The sequence below is a fragment of the Watersipora subatra genome, chromosome 10 (genome assembly GCF_963576615.1).
Source record: "Watersipora subatra chromosome 10, tzWatSuba1.1, whole genome shotgun sequence".
NCBI classification, from domain to species: Eukaryota; Metazoa; Bryozoa; class Gymnolaemata; order Cheilostomatida; family Watersiporidae; genus Watersipora; species Watersipora subatra.
The window spans coordinates 2,398,256-2,417,007 of record NC_088717.1 but is presented as its reverse complement, the minus strand read 5'-3'; the positions used below and the strand labels follow the sequence as shown (position 1 = coordinate 2,417,007).

At 38.0% G+C, this 18,752-nt stretch overlaps 1 protein-coding gene across 1 annotated transcript; it reads right to left on the bottom strand.

The window, feature by feature from the left end:
• Positions 1-226: 226 nt before the first annotated feature.
• On the bottom strand, positions 227-18,692 carry LOC137406203 (uncharacterized). Its single transcript, XM_068092739.1, has 9 exons — positions 18,582-18,692; positions 17,005-17,191; positions 12,710-12,807; positions 11,325-11,381; positions 9,286-9,658; positions 5,197-5,308; positions 3,491-4,658; positions 2,864-2,937; positions 227-2,139 (listed from the first exon to the last, which is right to left on the bottom strand). Exons 1-9 carry the CDS (start codon positions 18,690-18,692, stop codon positions 801-803), a joined length of 3,519 nt encoding a protein of 1,172 aa, XP_067948840.1. The 3' UTR covers positions 227-800.
• Positions 18,693-18,752: the final 60 nt, after the last annotated feature.

Here is an 18,752-nt window from a genome sequence, read left to right as displayed (position 1 = left end):
TATTAAGTGCTGACAATAAATGTTGGTCTGTCAAAAATAAACCAGGTAGATGCTAACAGGACACGCTCGAGCTGGTAAATGCTTATACTACAATAGACCCAAAAAATTGTGACAAAACATTAATTTTTTTACTAGTGACTGGTGTGTGTGGTTTGGTATTTTCCATATTTAACAAATACTAAAAGTACTTTTGCTTTACTGGAGACGTCTACATGCATCTGCTGCATTGAAATGTATTAAATGAACGCAAACAAAAGTTGCATAGATGCGTACAAACACAATAATAAACATTTTTTCAAGTCTCATGCTACTCTGAGTATTTTGTTAAATGATTAGTAATAAATATAAAAAACAATCAATTAATTAAAATAATTACTCATTGCATTGAACTATGAAAATTGAGGAAGAATGTGTATTCAAAACCGAATAAGTGGTATATAGATAGCCTCCTGCTCTTGAGACAACGAGTTATGGGATGACGGGCATAACCCAATACCTTCCCAAAATCTATCATTGCTGAACTCTAGGCTATGTACTACCTGCATGTTGTGAAGACAACTCTCTTCTAGAAAGGACATCAGTAAGTAAAAATAACAAGCAAATGCCTAACTTCTACACTCGCAAATTTTATGCGAATGCGCGAAAGAAACAATGTCTAACCACTTATGATGTCATCAAGCTGTCTTGCATGCTTTTTATCCAATCAGAACTGAACAAAAATTTTTCATCTCAAACCTAACAATCTGCGAAATATAATGTAAAAAACTTGCTAATAGAGTTCTGCTTTATATAATTGTATGTCAATAATCCATTGAGTCATCTGAGTCGGACACTATTTCAATAAGAGAAGGGTCGATCGTTCCCATTGTCAATGAGCTCATGCGCTGAGTTTTGTCGCCGCCCAGCGAACCCTGAACTACGTCTCTTCCGCTTGCTGACCTGTTTACCACATTACCTGATTGTCGTACTGAGTTTAGATTAGATAAATGCGTCAACACCGGTAAGTTGCCAAAAGATCTATTGCTAGAACTGGAATAGCTTGCTGATGTTGGTGCACTAGTCACACCACCATGATAGCCAGATCTACTGCTTACCAAACCTTTTTGAACCTCGGCGTCTCTAGATTTTTTGTACAAGTCCGTGTGGCCCACTTGATGCCGTTTGTAACCACTAAAATATCTCATTGAAGGCGAAGTTTTCTGAGATACATAGGAAGAGTTGCCCACAAGCTTTCTCTGCGATTCATTTTCTGGAGATTCATTCGGAGGAGTAGCGAACATAGAGTCATCCTTATCGTATCCAAGCCAATCTGTTTCACCACTACTCGACTTCAAAATGTTGGTTAGTCTTTCTCCGTAACTACCAGCAGTGGAAGCGTTTGTTACTGATGCTGTCACTTTGCTCAGTTTTTCGACAAGACGACTATCAAATACGACAGGATGGTTCGACTTGATATGGTGATAGCGCTCATCTCTAAAGCGTGTTGAAAAACTACAATGTCGGCAGCTAAACATCTGTGGCTGACTTTTCTGAGAAACTGCTGCTGTTGAAACGACAGCACGGCGTGAAGGATTAGGCTGCGAGGTACAAAGATTATTTATTGCGTCTTCCATTTGTTCTAACCAGGGGGTAGAAGGAGCCTCCCGTACCGATGAAAAGGATTTTGAAGAAACCTGCTCTACCAACCCATTTTTCTTGTGCTGATGCTTGGCATCGCTACTACGGGCTAGGCTATTACTTGAGAAGTGGCGCCAGTCACCTATTTGCTGTGAGTTGAAAGGCAAGGACATTTCACTTTTTCTTGATGTTGCAGAGCTGGAATGACTTAGCTTATCCATTTCTCCGAACTCCGTCTGGTGTGAGAGCATTAAATGTGAGAGAAGGTGACTCTGTCGCTGACATGAAAAGTCACACTGGTCACAGAGATACTTGTCATGGGTTCGACGATGCTTTTGGTACTCGAAAGGATCAGAAAAGGTGATCTGACACTTTCGACAAGAGAACGTTAGTGACGGATCTAGACTCGGGTACGTACCAGGACTATACACTAGTTTTTCCAGACATAATAAGGAGTCAGTAATTGGGACAGAAGTAGATGCGTGACAGCTATGCTCTTTCCACTCGTCAATAAGAATGCACCTGTAATTAGATAAAGGCCTGTATAACAAGGAAAGTTAGCAAATATATATAACTAAACATGCAAATGATTCAATGCCATCTGGAAGTATATACAGCTAGTGAAGTATATACAGTATATACAGCTAGTGAAGTATATACAGTATATACAGTTGGTGAAGTATATACGGTATATACAGCTAGCGATGTATATACAGTATATACAGCTTGTGAAGTATATACGGTATATACAGCTAGTGAAGTATATACAGTATATGTATATACAGTATATACAGCTAGTGAAGTATATAGAGTATATACAGCTAGTGAAGTATATACAGTATATACAGCTAGTGAAGTATATATACAGTATATACAGCTAGTGAAGTATATACAGTATATACAGCTGGTGAAGTATATACAGTATATACAGCTAGTGAAGTATATAGAGTATATACAGCTAGTGAAGTATATACAGTATATACAGCCAGTGAAGTATATACAGTATATACAGCTAGTGAAGTATATACAGTATATACAGCCAGTGAAGTATATACAGTATATACAGCTAGTGAAGTATATACAGTATATACAGCTGGTGAAGTATATACAGTATATACAGCTAGTGAAGTATATACAGTATATATGTATATACAGTATATACAGCTAGTGAAGTATATACAGCATATACATATATGTCTATACAGCTATTGAAAGGTAACCCACAGCACCCCCTAGTGCCACCTACCTGAAGTTACAGCGGTCACATCTGTACTCTCCGTCATCTTCACTTTCTTGCATCACAGATCCTGCTACATGGCCCTGTGAAAAGTACACTTATTGAAATATGGGTTTAGAAAAACTGTGGACAGACGGAGGGCTTCTAATGCTGTAATTTTTTGATATACTTGGGTGAGAACCATAATAAATATGATTTGCATACAAAACTAAAATTGGAATGATTCTCACTTGCAGCTTCAGATCGCAGCCTGAAAGGTTTGGCAGAGAGAAAGTCAACACACATTTAACAATTTGTGCTAGAGAAATACCAAACTTTTAAGACTGACCAAAATACAGGGTCTCTATGCCTGTGATGTGCTCACCATAAAAATGAAGGATTGTTGAGACCAGCATGATCAGTGTAGAGTGTAGACCATCAAATTTTACTAGTAAAATACTCAATTCTCATGCATAATGCTAATTTAAATTTTACTGACAGACTCCTTCGAGTTTATGACATTGTGATTTTTTCGTTTATACGTATTTGAAAAATTACACAAGATCTATTGACAGTCAGGTGACGCTCTGTTAAACCAGTAGTTAAACTGTAAGCCATGGTATATCCGCCAACCCGCGTGTGACTGTCATTACCTACCCGCATATGAGTGTCATAAAGTGCTCTGTCTACAGTGGCGTAGCTACAGGCCGAACAACGCTTAATGGTGTGTGACTCCTGCCTATGCTTGATAAGCTCTTCAGCAGTGCCCTTCCAGCCACACAAACTGCATGGTTGTTTCTTTGCTGACACAGTTGCTCGCCTAACTGAAAGCAGAGTTGAAGGAGCTGCTCGCTTGTGTACAATCAAGTAGTGTCTTTTCATTATCTCCTTACTGTACGACTTGCGTGAGCAGATGGAGCACTCATATCGATCCAAACGTTTTAGTTGGTGCAAACGGTATTTTTGCGCGGATGACATGTTAAATCGAGATTTCTTGAAGTCATACAAATTCTGGTAAGATGGGTTAGCGCACTTCTTGCGTGGTAGAATTCTAGAACAATCAGATGACGGACAACTAGTATCTCCAGCCATCGTAGATAGTAGCATGTTGTGAGAAACTCCTTTAGATATGAGTACAGATTTTATATTGCTTTCGACAGAGCCTAAACCGTTTGCTGCTTTTACGTCATGTTTGAGATCGGAGTGAGTCTCCATATCAGCTAGATTGTTGGAGAGAAAGGAGCAGTCTTTGTAGCCACAAACATACTTTAGATCATCAAAGTGAGATGCAACATGTATGCTGAGCATCTTACCAGTTTCAATATTAGATTTCAAGCAATGAGAGCATGAATACGGTGGGAAATCCTTGTGTATGACGGAATGTAGAGAAATTGCTTCATGGTGATCACTAGTAAAGGAACAGGTGGTACATTCAACCAAAGATCTACCTGTGCTAGCTTGACAGCTTACTGCTGACAAGTCAGATCCATTTGAAGGCAAATATTTGTTATGCTGTCGTCTACTTGAACAGACAAGATTGTTGGGGAGATTAAACGCATACGAACAACCACACTTTTTCTCTTCCATGTGCCACTCAATGTGCATGTTGAGGTTATGAGGCGTGTCGAAGCGACCGATGCCACAATAAGTGCAATGATAAGGAGGCTTCGTGTAATGTACGACAGAGTGCATCTTCAGCGCTAGCCTGTGGACACTGGTGAATGAACAGAGGCGGCATTGCAGCCTTCCCATTGTATGGCGATTATCTACACTTATTTCATCGCATGCCTCCATCTTTTTGCAATAAGTTGCATCTGAAGACTTGCTGCAAGTACAGACAACAAATAATACAGATATCTTTGATGCATAACTACTTGACTAGTCATTTTTAAAATGCACTCTAGCTAAAATGTGAAGTTTACAAAAGCTATGAAATTTACCACAGTGTTGTCGTTGTATTAAGATATATTGAACAAATGATGACAGGCTCCAATATAGTGGATTCCATAATATGATGAGTGCAATATTTGAGAAGCAGCAATATAAACTTTGAACAAAAAAAGTTAATTGACAAATACAGATGTTGGAAGCAATAAGAAGTTATAAATAGACAGTTCAACCTGAATATTTTCCCATAAAAGAAACGGTGCTTTTTTAATAATAAAAATATAAAAGAGTATTGAGCAAGGAATATTCCACACAATCCAGACACATCTCAACAGTATACGCTATTTTGTTACAATAAAACAATATAAAATAAAACATATTAGACACTGCCATTAGATGCACTCGGCCTACCATCTTTAGACTACTATGACAGGTGATAATATGAATGGAGAGAAAGATGCTGATTTTGCTCATACCGTTTTGTACAAGTCCTCTCCACCATTCTTTCATTTTTTACCATGAGTGATGGATTGTCTTCTCTTTCTTTTTTAATAGTATCTCTGGGATCGTCAACTCCTAATGCGGACACTGTTAAAGTATCAGACTAGACAAAGCCAGAGAAATATGTAGAGTTCGAGTGAAACTCTTTGCTTTAAAGATGAGGTTGCGTCAAAAAGGTCGATTTAATGAAATTAAGACCAATGAAAGGATAAAACATCAGCTGCAATTTGATGTCATTTTTGTCTTTGTAGACCAATCCTGTCCAGAGATATTTGCGTTTGAATGAGGCCATCTATTAAAAAGCTCACATTCCAGCGGGTGCTTCGTTCGTGACGTAACTAGTGATACATCTGAAAAGAATCCACGAGCGATAAATATAAGGTCGCTTCATTAGCTAATCATCAGCACGAAGTTTTTATATAGGTCATAATAAATGTTATCACTCGTAAAACACATTGTCTGTGATCTCAAATTTAAGTATTTTACTCTATTATTAAATCGCAAGGACATCGATATTTACTAAATTAATTAATATCGTTACTTTAATGAATTATTCGATCGACACGTTTTATTGGCGAACAATAGAATTGTAAAAATTGCTGTGAAGTTACTGCGAAGGTGACCTGAGTTTTCTGGGCATCAGGTGGTTAAAGTGCTACGGAGGAAAATAGGAGAATGGAGGTAAATTTATCTTTTACTTTGAGTCTCCTATAGATATACTGATGAGTTTACATTCAGATTATATTTCCCTGTTTGAGGCTAAAATGTAATTTCCTGCGCGTGCGAGATACGTATGTACAGTGAGTTCTTGACGGCTTCTTTTTAATCCATAGCATCTAGCAATACAATGGCTTGGATTCATGAATATACTAAAGGTAATATTTTTCGTACTCATTAATACATGTACTAATTAATAAAATTATAACTTTTTGCTATCACTAATCATCGTTTTATAATTTTTTATCGGTTCACCTAGCTACATTTGCTTCAAATTTTCTGTGGCAGTTTTATCTAGTAAATTAGATTTATGATTTGACTTTAGATGTTCACTTCTCACTTGCAGAAAGTGAAGAAAATCGATTGATCAATGCAAATCTTTAACTTCCAGAACCAAAGCTTCGAATCGTTGGCTTGGCGTACTTATGCCTTTGTTAAACATTTATTCGTTTTTAAAATTACACTCGCAATCTATCTAACTCCCAATTTGAAAGCTTTCAGTAGATACGCGTTAGAATAACATATCTATGAGTGACATATATCTATTGCATTTGTTTTACTGATTACAGGATGTTTATGTCGTCCCACCCGCCGAAGCAGCTTTGTCAGTGTGGAAACCGCCATAAATGGGAAAGAGAGACTTGAATGTGTGCTGCATAAACCATGATGTTTTGTTTGAGTTTGCTGCAGTAAATAAATTTGTCTTATTGTATCAGCTAAAACTATGTGAGTGGCCACGACTTGAATATTTTTAATAAAAGCTTTATGCCGAGATGAAAATTTTTTTGCTTGTAAAAATTATATAATAAAATTATATTGTTGAAGATAATGCAAAACATGATTCGAAGAATATTGTAGTGAACTGGATTCGGTATATGGATGTCCGCAGAACTGGAGAATGTGAGTTCAAATCCAGTTTTCAGCAGATTTCTCATCCTTAAAACTCTATCCCTATGTATATTCTTTTCAAAGACGCAGCTTGCTTATTTTACTTACGGTAGTAAGAAACTAGTTTTCGGTGTGGGCAATGATATACAGCCCCACCCCCAGGATAGGCGACGGGCATAATGTGGGCGGGGCTTTTGGGAGGCTGGTAATCGTTAGTGTGGGTAGCGACGGAACTGTGCTGATACAAAGACCTTATTCTATATAGTTTGCTCGACAGAACTACCGTAGACCGGTAGAATTGGTAGTCGGTGCGAAGATGTTTACACATCATTTAGAAGAAGCTAATATGACAAGTTATTAATTTTCCTTGTTTGAGGCGTTTGAGACATTGGTAATAATGTATCTGTAGCTGGATTTAAAATTTTATTCTAGCCAATATGAGCAAATACAAAATAAAATATATGCCAATAGAGCCGTGTAGGCCTAAACATATATCGCAAATAGCCGATGTGAATACGAGATATATTGACAGATATATCACGTGTGACATCATTTTGGGCAAGACTGGGCATGTTTTTTTGGCCTGAGCGTTTTTACCGCGATCAGATTTTTTCGATTTTAATCTTCAAATATCTTGGCAATGAGATCGCCTAACACAACAAACAACATATCAACTGATAGAGAAAAAAAATGCTTTCTTTTAAGATCAACTCAAATTTGACGCGACCACATCTTTAAGAGGTTCATTAGTGAAAAATGTTAAATGAATACGTTGAAGAGAGACAGAGTCGTGTAACCTAAAAAAGAAATAGCAATCAAGGAAGCCTTATACTAGGCTATCATTCTATTTATTTACACTCTTGCTGATCATGACTCATTCGCTGAAATCAAGTTTAGTTTCTGCTACAGTTTCTGTTCGGTGACAAGTCTAAACGGTGCAAAAGAACATGAGTGTTGATGTAGCAGAGTCATAATCTACTTAGTAGAACCTGACGCACAAACTAGTAGCACCTGCCAGCGACTAGCCTGTCTTGACAAACTGTTGTTTTTGTGGAGTTCTCCCCTGTTGAGCGGGGCGAGCAAAACAACAGCTCGCCAAAAGACGCACTGCACCTGATGCATCAGCTGCACTGAAAGGGAGTTGTTCTCTTCCCTCTATGCGGGTTGGCTGCGATGTTATCGGTCGCTCCATTGGTAATCATAACGGATTTCGTGCAAAAATTTATGTAGCAAAAAATAAGATAAACATTTAACCAAAGACCAGTCTCTGCGGTAAAACTTTAGTAGAACTTGAGAACTTAGGCAACAACAGCAACTAAACATGTTGTTATTTGTGCACTCAGTCAGTTTTATTTGTATTTTTGTGTCAGCAATGATATGCAGCCCCCCAGTCAGTTTTTATTTGTTTTTATTGATTTTATTTTTAATTTATTTTATTCTTAGGTTCTACCAAAGTTTACCGCAGAGACTGGTCTCTGGTTAAACGTTTATATCTTATTTTTTCTAATCTTTAATTTTTCTAATCTAATCTTCTTTTCTATATCTTATTTTACATCAATTTTTGCACGAAATCCGTTATGATTACTAATGGAGCGACCGACAACATCGCAGCCAAGCCGCATAGACGGAAAAGAACAACTCCCTTTCAGTGCAGCTGATGCATCTGGTGCAGTGCGTCTTGTGACAAGCTGTTGTTTTGCTCGCTCCGCTCGCCGGGGGACAATTCTGAAAAAACAACAGTTTGTCAAGACAGGCTAGCCAGCGACCTGCCAGACCAGTTAATAGCCTCTGTTACCAACCTACCACTCAGGTTAATAACGCCTGCCACCCACCTGCGACACAAACTTGTAGCAATTGCCAGCAACTTGCTACACAGGTTAGTGGCACCTCTCGTCGACCTAGACACACAGGTTAGTGGCACCTCTTGTCAACCTAGACACACAGGTTAGTGGCACCTCTTGTCAACCTAGACACACAGGTTAGTGGCACCTCTTGTTGAACTAGACACACAGGTTAGTGGCACCTCTTGTCGACCTAGACACACAGGTTAGTGGCACCTTTTGTCGACCTAGACACACAGGTTAGTGGCACCTCTTGTTGACATAGACACACAGGTTAGTGGCACCTCTTGTCAACCTAGACACACAGGTTAGTGGCACCTCTTGTCGACCTAGACACACAGGTTAGTGGCACCTCTTGTTGACCTAGACACACAGGTTAATGGCACCTCTTGTTGACCTAGACACACAGGTTAGTGGCACCTCTTATCGACCTAAACACACAGGTTAGTGGCACCTCTTGTCGACCTAGACACACAGGTTAGTGAACTTCTATTAGTAAAATAATAGCACTCCAAAAAAGCACTTAACGAAGCTTGACAAATATAAAGTTGCAAGAAAGCTGATGCAACAAGGCAGCAGATATGCTCCCTCAATCAAAAGCTATTGTAGACGCTGTACCTGGTGAAGGAACATTGAAGCTTTCACATTTTACACTGACATCATCCTCCTCAGATGGCCTGCGCTTTATTTCTGGCAGCCAAAAGGAGTTAACCGACTTTATATTTTCGATTCTTAAAGATGGACCATCATCTGTTGGTGTAAGAATGTCTTTGGAGTGTCGAAATTTTACACCAAACTTGTCAGCCGCATCCTGGAGTTCGAGCGATTGAATGGGTCGATGTATGGCTGGACCCACCTCAGGACAGGTCGAATCTGGTAGAGAGCTGCTGGTTTCGCCATAGTCACACGATTCAGTTATGTAACGGCAAGTGGTAGCAGGAGTTTCGCGTGTCTTCTGTGTAGAAGGAGGTGTTGATCTATTATAGGTCATCTGCAGTTGCAAGAATAATGATTAATTTTACGTATAAGCTCTGATAGAGCTCCAGTGCGCTGGTCACTCTAGTCTAGCAGATGTTGCAAAAGGAAACTGGCTAAATGCATAATATTTTCATTGACTTAGAATAATCTTAGATTAATCAAGTCTGCTTCCTGTTTTTGTATTGCTACAAGCTCTAGCAGCTTGTCAAAGTATGAAAGAAATCGCTGTCGAGTAATAATTCCTTCATTTATAGCATACTGTTTCTTGTGATATGATTGAGATAGATGAAGACATATCTGCCACCCATTTATCATTTTTACGCCATCATTTTGCCAGTTTAAAATTTGACACAGAGAGTTGTCTCCCCTTCGTATTGTACAGTTTTTAAGTTATGAGAAAAGTCAGTGGAAGAAATTACACCTCAACCGTGCTATAGAGTAGACAACTCCTGTTTGATTAAAACACATTTTCTTATCTTACCTTAATAACACCTACTCGTTTGCCGACATAAAATATCAGAAATCTAAACAACGCTAAATTCTGAATTATAAATTCTGCCCAACATATACAACAACACAATTTATATTCAAATACATGGGAGGAAAAGTATTAAAGGTCAACAGTTGTGTCACCTATGATGACCACAAAAGGTCTACAACAACTTGATAAACAACGGATAACACATAGTATTTAAACATATGTAGACCTATGATACAAAATAATGTAAGAAATTAAATTACTAAAATAACAATCATTATTTATGATAATTGTGGTCACCTTGGTGATAGACGAATAAGAACAGCGATGTACGGGTGCAGAGACAAAGGTGACGCAGTGACATATACAAGATACCCAATAAGAACAGCGATGTACGGGTGCAGAGACAAAGGTGACGCAGTGACATATACAAGATACCCTATAAGAACAGCGATGTACGGGTGCAGAGACAAAGGTGACGCAGTGACATATACAAGATACCCAATAAGAACAGCGATGTACGGGTGCAGAGACAAAGGTGACGCAGTGACATATACAAGATACCCTATAAGAACAGCGATGTACGGGTGCAGAGACAAAGGTGACGCAGTGACATATACAGGATACCCAATAAGAACAGCGATGTACGGGTGCAGAGACAAAGGTGACGCAGTGACATATACAAGATACCCAATAAGAACAGCGATGTACGGGTGCAGAGACAAAGGTGACGCAGTGACATATACAAGATACCCAATAAGAACAGCGATGTACGGGTGCAGAGACAAAGGTGACGCAGTGACATATACAAGATACCCAATAAGAACAGCGATGTACGGGTGCAGAGACAAAGGTGACGCAGTGACATATATAGGATACCCAATAAGAACAGTGACATATATAGGATACCCAATAAGAACAGTGACATATATAGGACCCAAACAACTAAAATTTAAATAATACTGGTTTAAATATTTTGTATTAGTTTTATATTTTTCTCTTTCTTGTTAATTTTTAAGAACCTCCTTATTTTCCCTAACAAACTGTTGAAAAACTATAAACATTTCATGCTGAAAATTACTTCAGGTGTCGAGTCAAATATTAGCTGGAACGTTACTTTGTGTCTTGAAAAATTGCTTTGTTGGAGCAATCGTATGTGGGGGTTGCCCTGTACACACTGAAATGTATAAAGAATGCTTACCTCATGTTGACTGACAGCAGGCATATCAGGCACCTCGTCATCAGACAGCTGAATAACCTGGTAAGTAGAGATACACAAACATAAAGGAGTTGCAAAGAACTTGGTAGAGTATTTACTAGATGCAAACAAACCATATAGTTGCTGGCTATTAGTAATTCGCATGAAGCAAGCGTACTGGGCGCAATTTCTAGTAAAAGTTTGTGAAAAACTCACAAAGTGAGGCTTTCAATAAATAGAGACAAGAGATAATGCTACCTACTGCGAGTAACGCTGCCTACTGTGAGTAAAGCTGCTTACTGCGAGTAATGCTGCCTACTGCTGCATGCCTTTGCATACCTCCACACAATGTACCGATTGGAGCTGACATACTATCAGAAAACTGACATTTATAAGATTTACAGTTGACTATGTTGGCATCATAGGATTGAGTGCTGATAATATATAGAAATATAAGAGAAGACCTCCGCTGTCATATGCATACACTTTATGTTGTAGTCTCGTGCGGCCCAAAACTGCTTACTGTTCAGTTGAACAGGAGGCCAAAGTGAAACGATTATTCCTCTATATAAGCCGTGTTACCATATAAACCTGCAATACCGTATTTGGACTCATGGTCCACAACAACTGATAAACAAAGTTCACCTTGCAAGGCTGAAAACCTTATTGCACTTGATACACGTATCGCACCATGTTCAACAAATTAAGAGTTATCCTACCTTTGTGTGACCCATAAATTTACGTGCAAGTACTTACTAGCTTTGTGCCTCACGATAAATAAGGTACATTGGTAGCTACAGATAAGCTGTAAATGCCGAGTGAACGCAAATTAGTTTAGCTGTAAATTTAGTTTACATGGGAGCTAAATGGCAACAACTGGAAGAATTCCAGGATAGAAATGAAAAGCAGGTCTTTGCTTTTTGAGATAGCTGGACACAACTAGCTCCACTATAGTTGTTGGAGATAGCTGGACACAACAAGCCCCACTATAGCACTATAGTTGTTAGAGATAGCTAGACACAACAAGCCCCACTATAGTTGTTAGAGATAGCTGGAGACTACAACTAAGGTTTCTTAAACAACTGTACTCAAGACCAACAAGGTAGAGCTAGTAGAAAAAGATACTTGAAATTTTGAGCTACGAACTCGAAATATGCAAAGTTAAAAACGATAAAAAACGTGTTGACATTTGAATTAGTTGAAGAATTCTAGGTTTTAACAATAGATACATTGAGAATTTGGTATTACCTTTACGGGGTGCCTCAAAATCAGCTATTAGTGCTTTTAAAATAAACTGTCACGTTTTTCTGAATGAAAAAGTGAAGGCAACTTCCAAGCTTTATGAAGATGCGAGAAACATGATAGATCACAAGAGAAGAGAAGCTCACCTGATGGTCCAACTTTTTAGGCACTTGCTTACGTCTGTTCTTGCTCATATACTGAATGGGATTTGGAATAGAGGCTGCATTCACCTCTCTATAACTCACTACAAATACAGTCAGCTATCAGTAGCAAAACACAATACTTTCAGATTGTTGTACACCTAGAGCACAGGCTATTGGCTTAATGTGAGACAATTTTACAGTAGATGCTCCTATAACATACACCTCCCATAACATAAATTTCAAATAACATAAAAAATTTATGTGAAGTTTTTGCTTCTTACTACATAAAAATTCCATATGACTGTAACGTCGGGCAAGTTCTTAAATTTGAAATGAAGGTTGCTCAATCTTGCCGCACTTGCGAGAGAAAAACGCCGCGCGTATAAAGCTATGTCTATCATCTATACGACTTTTCCGACATTCTAGTTCGTCGTGATAGATCATCGTATGTGTCGACAAAACAGATGACAGCTGCTGTGCAATTGTTCATAAATACAAAGGCAATCAATTGGTACAGGTGTTACAGCGTCGGGCTACCAATCTGAATGTGATGAGTTCTAAATGTAAATGTTCTCTTTTATGATGACCTTGACCCCTGAATACAGATAGATGACGAACAGGTAGACCCACTTTTTTATATTAAAAATATTTTGTGGTTTTGCTATATTATAGAAGTATAAAGTATTTGTTATTAGTTTTACTTTGCAGAATAGACTGCTGTTTAACAAAAAAGCGAATTGTTGTGTAAATGAATGCCTAAGATGTGCTCCCCATCAACTTAGTGTAAAATTTACCACAATCATTGTCTATAAAACTTGTGAGATTGATCAGAAAAAGGAGAAAACTGTTGATGCAAACTAATAATGCTGCAGTTACGGTACAGCCCGCCAATTAGATGAGTTAAGTCAAGTTTTTCCTTTTTGCATGGGCAAAGGAGTGAGTCTGGAAAGATCTTGGATCGGATTATGCAAGTTACATGAATTACATCGGATTAGGCAATTTAATTTATTTTACTGCTCTTATAAAATAAATTCCCTATAACGTAAACGTTTCTGAAACAGATTATTTACCTTGTAGGAGCGTCTACTGTATTTTGATGGTACATCCTTCACAATTTAAAGAAAATTATTGGAGCTTTTGCTTTGATTTGTATGCATGAGGGCACATGAGGTCACATGAAGGCAGATAAGGTCGCATGAGGGCACACAAGGGTGCATGAGGTCACATGAGGGCGCATGAGGTCACATAGAGGTCACATAGAGGGCAGATGAGGTCACATGAGGGCAGATGAGGTCACATGAGGGCAGATGAGGTCACATGAGGGCAGATGAGGTCACATGAGGGTACATGAGGGCGCACACGATAAACGAATCATGGAGGGTCTATTGACAGTCAAAAAGCCAATTCAAACTCATCATTCAAACTCACAGCCCCAAAATCAATTTTTAATAATAATAGTTGTCTTGTAACAGGAGAGGACAACTCCAAGTGTATGACAATGCGTACAGTCATACTTCAACATACGAGTGCCCCAACATACGAGAAACTTGAGATACGAGCCAGCTTTTAAGCAAGTTTAAGCACTAACATAGTCAGTGGCAAAGTATGTCGTATGAGAACAGCATCAATCTGTATTTTTCAACTGCTAAGGTTATACTTTGGCATCGTGTATTTTGTGTGCGCGATGTTCATTGTAGAATTATGTGAATTGAAAGTACTGTGTGTAGCCCGGAAGCCAACCGGTACAATGAAGGATGCAAAGAAAAAGTGAATGAGAACAATTGATATTAAACGTGAAATTATTAAAAAATATGAGAAATGGGTATGCGTGACTATCGAGACTATAAAAATAGACATTCAGACAAGTTATCCAGCGGCCGTGCATTCGCCCATTTTGATGACACCTGTGTTCGTCCTTCTCGCAACATGTTGAAAGGGCGACAAAAGCAAACGTTCTTAGATAGGTTTCTCTTAAACGACCGGCTGATCGTGAGAGCAAAACAAAGGAAAAATTAGCTAAGCCACGAGAAGAAACTTAAAACTATGAACGCCAAAGAAATTTTAATTACGTAAAGTTTAAAATAAAAGTTTGCTTTAAAGACTGCACATTAGAATCCAAATTTATCCAAGCCAACTGTTGTAATAAAAAATAACCTATTTCTCCTTCTTTGGCAAATACTAGCGTTAGCTGCTATTGTATGTATTTAATTTTACATTTTAATTAATTGCATTTTCTTGCATTATTTTTTATTTGTTGCTTTTTGTAAGCGTGTGGTAAGTTCGGACAATTACCAACATGCTTTTTCTGTTACAATATCTCATTTTAAGTGTTTTTGTTTGTGTTTTTCAGCATATGGAAACCAATCTATATATATTTAATTGTTCTATATATAAATAAATTGCACCAACATGCGAGTAAATTGGCATACGAGCTCAGTCAGTTGGCTTTACAAGCTCGTAAGTTGAAGTATGACTGTATAATCAAACTGATGCTTGTCATGTATCCAGCTTCAACTCTTTGGCTATCACGAGGCGTGTGATACAGCTGGGCAGCTGTATGGCCAAGAGCGGCATGGTGCGGCTTTCGTAGGCTTCATATAAACCATTTCTGATTAGTGAGTAGTTACCGTAGTTCTACCGTATCACTCCTTAAATGCAAGAAAACTATTATCTGCATGCGTCGAGCCAATAGGAAACATGTTTACAACCCAATCTGAATGTAGTTTGCTCAGCAATGACCAGTCATGTCAGACAAATTACAGCTACAGAGGTTTCACTATTCGTGGATCAATGGACTTTGGAGAATTTTCATCGAACAATAGTGCTACTAAGAGTGATTATTTTATTCTGTGCAGTAATAATAATAATGCCATAGGCGTTAATAAGATTGATACCCTGTCCGATTCGGATATGCTCACAGTCGCAACACAAATGACTGAAAGTGCCCGAGCTCATTCTGCCAGATTTTTGTGACATTCTTTATGGCATCAGCTGGTGTGAAATTTTATGCTGATTAATTTAGTCTCAATTTATTTTATAGACTTTATGGTATGATATGATATTTTATAGACTATATGTAGTTCAAAAGTTTTCAAAAGCAGTTCAAAAGTTATGACAAGTTATATGCACCCTTGTGAAATATTAGGTCTTACCGAATATGCAATTATGTCCTGGTAAAGAAATTAATTTGGTAGCAAAAGTGTTAAGATATATATTTTGCTGTGAATAGACCAGCTTAAAGGTTGACTTGCAACTAAATTCACATTACAGTTATTTGGTATCAAAAGGTTCACCGTGTCTTACTCTGCTGTTTTGTAGATGCAAAATATGTGGAAATGTGATTACAAGCTCTTAAAAGCTCAAAAACAAACAGTTAATCGCCACCATAACGAAACCGCCGTAGATTGGAATCAATTTATTTCTCTGACATAGTCAAACGATTTGGTTATTGTTTTGACATGTGATGATCTCATGTGAATTGAAAGGTCAATAAAAAGCTCAATATAAAACTTCTCATAGCACTAGTTTATGACAAACACTCCGGGTTTTACCGAAGAGCCCATATCAAATATAGATGCTTGCTACTTTACAGTTTTGTTTCGGCTTGATATAATCGTCTAGTCGTAATCTGATCATGTGACCCATACTTTCTGCCAAACAGCACGAATAATCTCTGCAGCATTTTTCGACTATCACAGGTGACCAACAGGCTTGTCATGTTTATCAGAGGATGATATGCACTTCTTCGAGCTCAGGTTAAAAAATTAAACAAATTTTTACAGTGGGTTTTGAGATATCAGTGTTCAAAATGACAGCGTTACAATGATGATGAAACAGACGCGTAAGGACAATAGACATGGTTTTATTGAATGCGTGAAGTATATTTGTGAAAGTATTTCGACGAATGAAGTTGCATGAAAGTGTAAACAGAAGCCATCTTGTTCAGCTACGTCCCATTTGAGCCATTTTGGATAGAGAATCCAAACTACGGCGGACTCGTGTGGCTGCGATTAACTGTTCGTTTTTTAGCTTTTAAGAGCTTGTAATCACATACCCATATATTTCACACCTACAACACAGCAGAGTAAGACATGGTGAATCTTTTGACACCAAATAACTGTAATGTGAATTCTATTGCAAATCAACCTTCAAGGTATCCGAAAGCACCGTAAGAATCAAGTACATATGGAGTTAGTACCTTGATTAGGTATGAATGACAAATGGTATACCTACATTTATCTGCACAGTTTCCATTTAGAAGGAGAATGAGTGAATGACAGACACTGAGAGTTACTTACTGGTTGCCTCTCCTGAAGAAAACTGGTTACTGAAGCTGCCCGAATTTTGATATCTTGCCAGAGACCAAGTTCCGGTCGTTTGGGAATGTCTAGCCTGAGAGACACCCACTGGAGATTCACTAAGCTCGTTGAGAGAGCTGACAGCCTGCCACACCCAGTTATGCTTGGAAGGGTTCACTTTACTGTCCTGTAGCGCAACACAACGCAAATTCATATCATATCATTCATAAATTGAATGATATGCCATAAATGTATTCCATAAACAATAGGCAGATCAACTGGTAAATGAGCATTGAATCTAGTATGCCCTATTAGGGCTTGGAGTCTCGGACAATTGGTCCAATTCCAGTTGGTCCAAAACTAATTTGTCTAAAAACTAGCCTAAATATGATTTTGGCCGAATTGGTCGTAGACTAAATGTCTTTGAATAAATTGGTCTACTCGGCCAATTGGATTCGGACCAACCGGCATTAGACCAACCGTCGTTAGACCAGTCGTACCAAATCCGAGGGCTTTAGATGTCAACAAAAGTGTTCTCAAGTGAATGATTTAGGATCCAAACTGTTGAGCAGGACATCTATTATTGGAAGAATACTTGGAAAGGATTTCCTGAATCCAGCCATACTTTTAGCACAGAATACAAATCAACCACCTCAAAAACAATTAACAAAACAATGGTGTATAATTAAAATTATGACCTTGAGACAAACCAGAAGGTATTTGAAAAGCTCCATCAAAAATGCGCTACTCCTCCGAGACAGTGAAAACACAATAGTGAAAACTCTCAAAACAAACAATTTTATGTACCAAACGGCAGCACAAACCCATCTGTTTTAGTTTGTTCTTGAGGGAAGTTTGTGTCATCTGGCTGGCAAATCTTCAGAAAACGTATTTACAGCATTTAAATGTTTATACAAAGAAATAAGCTAACCCAAGTTACCTTCTTAAAAATAGGATATTAAAACATGATTTTAATTTTTAGAAATGAAAAATTCATCCAATACCATTCGCAAGATGGCGGACAGTTGGTAACCTTCTACAAATGAATATCTATCTGAAGAGAACTAACCATCTCAGATCTATCATTTTTTCAGCTATATTTATCACATCACTCTATGGAACTATTACTCATTTGCATGCTTATTTCTCTCACATCACTCTATGGAACTATTACTCATTTGCATGCTTATTTCTCTCACATCACTTTATGAAATTAATATTCGTTTTGATGTTTATATTTATCATATCACTTTATGGAATTAACATACGTTTGTAAGTTTCTACTTTTCTTAGATGCATATTCTAATGTTTTAGCTTTTAACATTTGTTTAGAACTTTAGATGTTTGTTTTATGCAACTCTGAGAAAGAGAACTTATTATCATGTAAATTGCTCCGACCGAATCTAAAATGAAACAAAGTGAAATTATTTTTAACATATTTTATCTTTCCGCCTTGCTAAGCAAGAAGATTCATCACTTTCCCAGATTCAAGTTCTAGGGTTAGGTAATCAATTCTCATTGATTACCCAACCTAACCCAGTCTTTCCGATGTAGCTATCGAACCATTCTCAACTTACTTTATCGTGAGGAAAGCATCCACCCAACCCATCAACATCCGTGGCAACTGATGTCTGGTCTCTGAAAGATTTTATAGCCGTCCTTTGTGGCTCTGGATTGCGTGAAGACATCTACTAAACCGATAAAACAAGCTGTGAGTGAAGACACTAGTAAATACTACTACTACGCTA